The sequence below is a fragment of the Perkinsus marinus genome (assembly GCF_000006405.1).
Source record: "Perkinsus marinus ATCC 50983 genomic scaffold scf_1104296968036, whole genome shotgun sequence".
NCBI lineage: Eukaryota > Perkinsozoa > Perkinsida > Perkinsidae > Perkinsus > Perkinsus marinus.
This window is the reverse complement of record NW_003203299.1, coordinates 16441-23934: the sequence shown is the minus strand read 5'-3', so window position 1 is coordinate 23934 and position 7494 is coordinate 16441. Positions and strand designations below refer to the sequence as shown.

The 7494-nt window shown below is 48.0% G+C and overlaps 3 protein-coding genes across 3 annotated transcripts in view; all 3 read left to right on the top strand.

Moving 5' to 3' along the window:
- The window catches only part of Pmar_PMAR020155 (conserved hypothetical protein), a gene marked incomplete at both ends in the record, with an annotated part of 1100 nt that extends 568 nt beyond the window's left edge, over positions 1-532 (top strand). The window contains one exon of the mRNA XM_002768485.1: positions 60-532. Coding sequence (XP_002768531.1) covers positions 60-532 — 473 coding nt within the window. The remainder of the gene's footprint in view (positions 1-59) is intronic.
- A 1477-nt stretch (positions 533-2009) lies between these two features.
- Positions 2010-3392, top strand: Pmar_PMAR020154 (Glycerol-3-phosphate transporter, putative; the record flags this gene model as incomplete). Its single annotated transcript, XM_002768484.1, has 1 exon — positions 2010-3392. The coding sequence occupies one exon, from the start codon at positions 2010-2012 to the stop codon at positions 3390-3392; it is 1383 nt and encodes a 460-aa protein (XP_002768530.1).
- Positions 3393-3664: 272 nt separating this feature from the next.
- Pmar_PMAR020153 (MYND finger domain protein, putative) lies at positions 3665-7037 on the top strand (the record flags this gene model as incomplete). The annotated part of the gene is made up of 9 exons (XM_002768483.1): positions 3665-3706; positions 3924-4057; positions 5853-5931; positions 5982-6103; positions 6147-6251; positions 6298-6419; positions 6486-6589; positions 6640-6751; positions 6896-7037. The coding sequence occupies 9 exons, from the start codon at positions 3665-3667 to the stop codon at positions 7030-7032; spliced, it is 957 nt and encodes a 318-aa protein (XP_002768529.1). The 3' UTR covers positions 7033-7037.
- Between the last annotated feature and the right edge of the window lie 457 nt (positions 7038-7494).

Sequence of the window (7494 nt, the reverse complement as noted above, 5' to 3'; positions counted from 1 at the left end):
AGCCAATGGGTATGATATGCTTTTTAATTTGGGTGTTATTTTTGGCACTCTCGTATTAGGAGTTATTTCTGATTATTGTACATCTAAGTGCGGAGATTCCTGTCGAGCCCCGCCCATGTTCGGGTTCCTGGTCCTGGCCATCGTACCTATCGCCATGCTACGTGCCGACCGTCCTTCAACCCTCTATCTCACCCTTACTGTGTTCGCCTGTGGCTTCCTGGTAGGATCAGTCGCGAATGTCCTGTCGAGTGTCGTATGTGCTGATCTTGGCCGTAAGTTGCCCAAGAAAGCAGTAGCACAAGTATCTGGTATTATCGATGGGGTAGGAGCTATCGGAGGCGCTCTAATGCAGCTAGTGGTCACAGTTATCGCCCAGTATTCCAGCTGGGGTTATGTCTTCATTGTATTGCCAATCGCTTTGGCCCTCAGTGCTATCATTCTCGCTAAGTTGGCGTATGAGGAAACCATCCATTTTGTTAGACAACTATCACGTTCACCTAGGCTTTCCATGGCATCTGCGGGTGTTCTATGATTGATATTAGCCAATTTTGTTTATTCTGAATAAGTTTCGACCTACGATGCGAGTTTGCGTTGCAATATGGAAATTTGAGACTTTTATCGCACAATTCGATGTCCTCAGGTGGGGCAGCTATGCCACTCCAGTGTATGGATCACTGCACTCAATTCTGCAAGCGCACGAGCTAGGTTGGTCGGCTATGGTAATGTGACGAGAGTGATAGCTCTAGCGATGATCGAAAAAGTTCCCGCGGTGGCATATCGGCCCCGGATATATTATCAGCGCGAGTGGTTGCTGCATTCAGCTAGTAATGGAGTTATTTTGGTGTGTGTTGAGTGAGTTCACTTTCTTCGTCTACGCGAGATATGTTTCAGTATGGCATATGTGCCCCGCCCTAGACATATTTGGGGGCGGCATAGCCGTTTATCGGAGAAATGGATTCTACGATGGTTTCTTTCGTGGTGGCATAGTTGCCCCATCGAATAAACGGAACTCTTGACAGATCATTCTGGGGCGGCATAACTGCCCTATGGAAGAATTTGATCCTACCGTGTTTCTTCCGGGGCGGCATAGCCGCCCCATTGGAGAAACTGGTATTCTGAGATATATTTTTATAGTGGTGTAGACGCCCCACGGAGGAGTTGATCCCATAGAAGATCATTCGTGTGTAGCATAGCCGCCCCTGCGGAAAATTTTTTCCTATGAGAAATAATTCTACGGTGGCATGAATGACCCATAGGAGGAATTGGTCTCATCTCGTTTTTTACCGGTGGCATAGCCGCCCCATCGGAGAAATTGGTCTTATGAGAGATAATTCCACAGTGGCATAGCGGCCCCATCGAAGAAATTGATCTTATGAGAGATAATTCCACAGTGGCATAGCCGCCCCATCGGATAAAATATTCTTATGAGAGAAAATTCCACAGTGGCATAGCTGCCCCATCGGATAAAATATTCTTATGAGAGAAAATTTCACAGTGGCATAGCGGCCCCATCAGAGGAATGAGACAATAGAGGATATAATGGACCTACATACTGGCTCCATCGCAAGAAGTCTCTGTGGCGAGTCGGCCTGCCTGTGACAGGTGTCCTCCTTAAAGGGCACTGCTGTTTGGTGGCCGGTCAAAAGGGCAGAGTCGAGACATGCGTTACATGCATGGTGTGGTCTACAGTTTGGAAATGCTGCATTGCAACAGTGAGTTCTGCAGCAGAGCTCACTGTATTGAGGGGGGGGCATGGGAGAGTATACTATGTACGGATAGGGTGGCAGTATTGGGTACTAGGGACTGAGCGGTGGTACTTAGGTTTCAGTCGGGACATCGTAGAGTAGGAAGGAACGTTGTTAGTTGGCTGCATTCGATCACAGGCGAGCACCTCTGGAGGGGATACAGGCGCCGGTTGAACTGTTTGCTCTTGGTGTATAGAAGAGAATTGGTGTATGCTTCAGCGCATTGAAAGTTTATTCAAGGCGATTTCAGAGTTAGTTTGAGATATGGCCCACCAAGATTCGAAGGCGACGCGGAATACTGCAGTACCACGGCATAGTAAAAGATACTACCAGGTTTCGGCTTTCCTCTGGACCTTCTTGACCTACGTCTGTCTGCATGCTGTGCGAAAGGCTTTCTCTAATGCTACACCCAACATGAAGGAATACTATGGTTACTCTACTACCTTCTTTGGCATTATGAATACTCTTTTTATGCTTTTTTATGCCATTGGTATGTTCTTCACCGGACCGCTGGGAGACATCTATCATCCAGTTAGAGTGTTCTTCCTAATGACGGTGCTCTGTTGTGTCACTCAAGTCGTCTTCGGCTGTATGGTTACTTCTGTCACACGAGGCGGATGGTTTTACTTTTATTATCCTCTATGGGTTGTCAACGCTGTATTCCAGTCCGGCTGTTGGCCCGCTGGTATCCTCATCGTCGGTCAGTACTTCCTCCCCAAGTATTACGGCACAGTCTTTGGTATATGGTCCAATGACTCCAATGTTGGCAACATCCTAGGAGCTGCTATGTGCACACTAATGATTGAGATATTTGGTAATCAGGCATCAGTACCATGGCAGTTCTTCGGCCCGACAGTGGTCCTTCTGATAGTCTCTGCTCTAATGCTTTACTTCCTCCCTCGGGACCCGCAATCAGTCGGGATCGTCATACATCCTGTGAATACCCTAGAGGAGCCTCTGACTGCTGAAAGTGGCGAGTCCGATACAGCAGCCAGTGAAATCCTAGAGACTGAGAGATTGGATTTCTTCGCAGCGTGGCGTGCCCCAGGAGTGCTCAGATACTCCTTTTCGTATGCTTGTATCAAGGGTGTCAACTACGCTATGTTCTTCTGGTTACCCCTTTATCTCACAGAACACGTTGGTAGGACCTCTGCAGAAGCCAATGGGTATGATATGCTTTTTAATTTGGGTGTTATTTTTGGTACTCTCGTATTAGGAGTTATTTCTGATTACTGTACAGCCAAGTGCGGAGATTCTTGTCGAGCCCCACCCATGTTCGGGTTCCTAGTTCTGGCCATCGTACCTATCGCCATGTTACGTGTCGACTGCCCATCTGTCTTGTACCTGTCTGTTACGGTATTCGCATGCGGCTTCCTCGTTGGGTCCGTATCCAATGTCCTCTCTAGCGCAGTATGTGCTGATCTTGGCCATAAAATGCCCAAAAAAGCAGTAGGACAGGTATCTGGTATTATCGACGGAATGGGAGCTATAGGAGCTGCTCTGATGCAGCTGCTGGTCACGGCTATCGCACAGGTCTTCAGCTGGGGTGCTGTTTTCGTTCTACTACCGGTGGCGCTAGGAGTAAGCGCTGTAATGCTCGCTGGGATGGCCTATACAGAGATCAAAGAGTTCGTGCAGAAGGTTTGACTCGATTAGACGGTGACAGCGTAGCTTGAGCTCCTGTTGGATAGTCGTAACCGAGCAGTAGTAATCCCATTCGTATATTTTATAGCGCCCGTAGTGTATTTTTCTGCACTCTCCCACTGCACTGTGTTATCACTTGAGGAGCACAATCACCATGGGTAACTAGATTGATTACTATGATATCGTCAGTAAGACGATGTATGGCGCAATGGATGTATTGCCAGCGGTTCATCCTCGTATCAAAAGTCATGTTCTATGTCAGTTTGACTGTCCCAATGTCTACCGCTGCTCCACATAAACCTGCGGAGTTCACTTACGTAATAAGAGCTACCGGCTATGGCATAGTACGAAGAAATTCTTTCGGCGCATTCGGTTCCTACTAAAGGTTTGTAACATCTCTAGCTAGCGCTCGGGTCGCTCTAATGCATAGGGAGGTATTTGGGTCGCTGATGATTATCCTACATTCTGTGCATTCTGCGAATATCTTCAGGGCTTTCAGTTTGAGCTCATAACAGAAGTGTGGACCATGCGTAGGTGCTCATACCCGCAGACAGCAACGAGCCCATCCAAGAATTGAAGAGCCCTCAAGTTGACCTGGAAAATGATACGTTTGTGAAGCAGTTGAAGGTCTACTTCGCATCCAAAAGCGATGAGAGCAGTCTCGACAAGTAAGGACGGGATCTGTGTTTTGATACATCCACCTTGGGATCAGTTGAGGGTCGCTCGCGCAGAGATGGGAGTGCTAATTATTAGGCCTTCATGACGAAGGGGCGGAACTCACTGAGTCCACGTCCATGCACTCAATCAAGGAATTTTACATAGGTCCCCGGTTCGATCCCCGGGTAGGACGTTTCTCCGTCATTAAAGTTTCTCGTGCATATCTCTTCGAGCTGTTCGGATAATCGAGTTTTCCGAATTTTCCCGAAACCTCCGCATGTAGAGGAGTCGTTTGATCTATCTGATAGCCTCCCATGCTTCGTAGTTAAGCCGGAATAATTTTGCACGCACGCACAACGCGAAAGTGCCTGTTGTTACGGTATATGCTCTACTCGCTTCGCTCGCTCCGCAGCGTCCACTACTGGAGGAAAAAAACAGTTGTTTGCGGACCATCGGGCGAGCACTGGCGAGCATGGATGTAGCGAGGAAGGCCTCGGCGGTGACGACTGTCCTGATGGAACCGAGTTGAGCGACGACCAGTCTCTGGCACAAAAAAAAATATGTCGAATGGCTTTTGAAGGCCTTCAAGGATACTACTGGCGGTCAGGGTGCCGAGAAGTCCAACAGACGGTCTGTTACAGACCTAGTCTCAAAGCGTTGTTTGACGAGAAAAAATGAATCATTGATGGGGTAGTGCTGCACGAGATGCGGTTGTATGAGGCGACTATATCCCCTTTTGATGACAACAAGGCTCTAAACACGACATTCATTCGAGAAGTGCTGAACGCGCTGTTCCGTAACGATTGTTCTCGATATTTTTCGGCCGGTGAGGCTTCGGCGAAACCTCGCTTGATGATCGACAATGTTCACAAGTTCTTCGACGTTAATTCGGAGACTACCTTTGTTATGCATCGTATGGTTGGAGAAAACTCCTTACTTAAACAAGAGGATGAGTCACCACTCGGTACAGAAGGCCCTCGGTGATATATGTTGAGCGTCGTCGCTGGCGCACTTGGCCAAGGTGGTAATATCAAAGCATACGATAGGGCTGCGGCGGGAGAGGAGGGGGTTGAGAGGTTTCGGCTTCGATGAGGACGATGATGATTTGGATGGTGATGGGTTGTGCGTTGGATTCTGAGCATTCCGATGTAAGACTCGGTTTGGCATCCGTGATTGGTAGATCGTATGTATTTTAAGCAAGAGCTATCAAGAGTCTAACGTCCTGCAAATGGAATTCGCTTGCGTCGTGTGGATGGTCTTTAAGGCTCATCCCGTCATGTGCGCTGCCATAGCGAGCCTTCCTCACGTATGTAGCATACATTAGCGAGGTATGTATACGTGGTTTCCTCGCTCAATCCATGTATATAGATAGTGACTACCTTGCCGTCATCGTGTCAAACAGCGACTCGGTGATTGACTGCGATACAGAGCGCATCAGAGTTACCTTTTGGAGCTTGGGAACCATCGTCAGTGCCATCATGGCACTGCCATGGCGATCGCGCCTACATTTCTTCCGTGAAACGGTGATGGTTTCGAACTGTGATGATCGCTATCATGAACTACACTTTGACTCTGAATTCTTCTCTGACCTGCTGACTCATCTTTTCATTGTTGTGCTTTGATCAATCGATTGTTAGATGGGAGTCCCATCTCGAGATTTGCCCTGGTTGAGCAGGGCAAGGGAAGTAAGATTTGACCCATATTATGGTTCCATAGTTTCCATAGAGAACTCCTGCAATTTGAGATTCCCGATTTGTTAGTCTGGAATTGTGCACTTCGTGTCGTGTCATTACTTCATCCGTTCAGACAGCAGTTCTTGGCGCAGTTATCAGCCCATGCAAAGCAGGACGTGAGCAAGTCCGTTAATCCAGAAATGCTCGAGAAGGTATTCACCGTCAACCTGACTCTGGAGATATACATCCTGTGTCGTATCAGCTCATGTCGATGACAACTGTGGACATCCTCACCTTAGCTCTCCCAGTACCTAAGACTAGCTATACTGGCGTGAGTATGTACGTCGATGATAAAGGAGTTGCCAAGAACCTTCCTGTGAATGTGTAAAGCTAGTAGCACCTTGAGGCTCTACTTGAATGTGTTCAGACGGGCTCAAGGGCTGACTTCAGCTTGTGGCCTTATCGGTAATCAAATTAGAGGAGATGCGTTCGTCGGGAGGATGTACGATGATGGGAAGGACAAGTGGTTCAGGTAGGAGGCAGGTGAGCCGCGTTCCATTCAGCCGATGTTTGTTCAGGATGGACTTTCGCGAGTCGGACCTCAACTCTGGTTTAGAGTGGATTGCTGCAGCGAAGTCCATTAACATGAGACAGGGTGGCGGCACTACTCTTAGTGCACTCACAAGTCAATATGGCATGGGTAAGCTGTGGTCATTTTCGGACCTCTTCTGAATCTTAACGTTGGGAAGTATCTTTTTATCATCAGGGTCGAACTCAGAAGTGGCAGCGCCCACATCTGTTGCTAACATGTCTAACCGAGAGGAGCCGGTAAAACGGGAAGGATATACTTTCCGTCAGACTAAGGACGAGGTATGGCATGCCGTTGGCATTCTCAGTACATCAATCTGATCAACGAACAGGTCGAAATAGATATTCCGCTGGCGAATGGCGTCTCTAAGAGGGACATCAAGGTGACAATAAAGCCCAAGTTCATATCAGTTCACGTCAATAACATGCCTGTGGCAATAGAGGGTAATGCGAACTGAGCACACGTTCAAGTTTGCATGAAAATTCCGCTGTACGTTTGCAATAGTGCGTTTATCATAACCTGGTTGAAACGTGATTCTCTGGGCTGTTACGCAAGACAGTGTGAAGCTGTGATGGACTACTGTGTAGGTCCTCTGTGGGGCCATGTCGATACTGATGGTAGCGGTTGGATGATAGACGATGGGGCTCTGATTATCACTATGGAAAAAGAGAAGGAGAATCAATGGTGGGAAGACCTCGTTGATACTAAGAATGACACAGAGTAAGTACTAATGACTCACAGTCAAGTTTACCAGCTATCTCGCCCTGCAGTGTTTGGTTCAGTATGGCATAAGGATAGCGCGTTCGGTACATTGTGACAGAGAAGCCCTTTGTAGTGAGTGGTTAAGCTTCTGTTAAGCGAGGCAATGTCGAGCAGGGGAACGGATAGAAGAAGTGGCACTAGTTGTACTTGGCTACAGTGGCGAATTGCCACTGGCAATCAAGGTCGGCTTGGTCCTGTGCATCGGGGACTCCTTTTATGAGGCCGGTGATGATGGTGTGAACTCTTTCATCAAGCCATAATTTTCACTTGATACGGAATAGGGATGGGTGAGAGAAACAGCGATGGTCGGTTTGCGACGATAAAAACTGTACAGGTTCGTGACTTGCCGGTATCAGCAGTGGATACTAGAAGCAATTGTCTACCACCGGTGCCATCTTCCTACGACGAGTGCAATGTGTCTTCA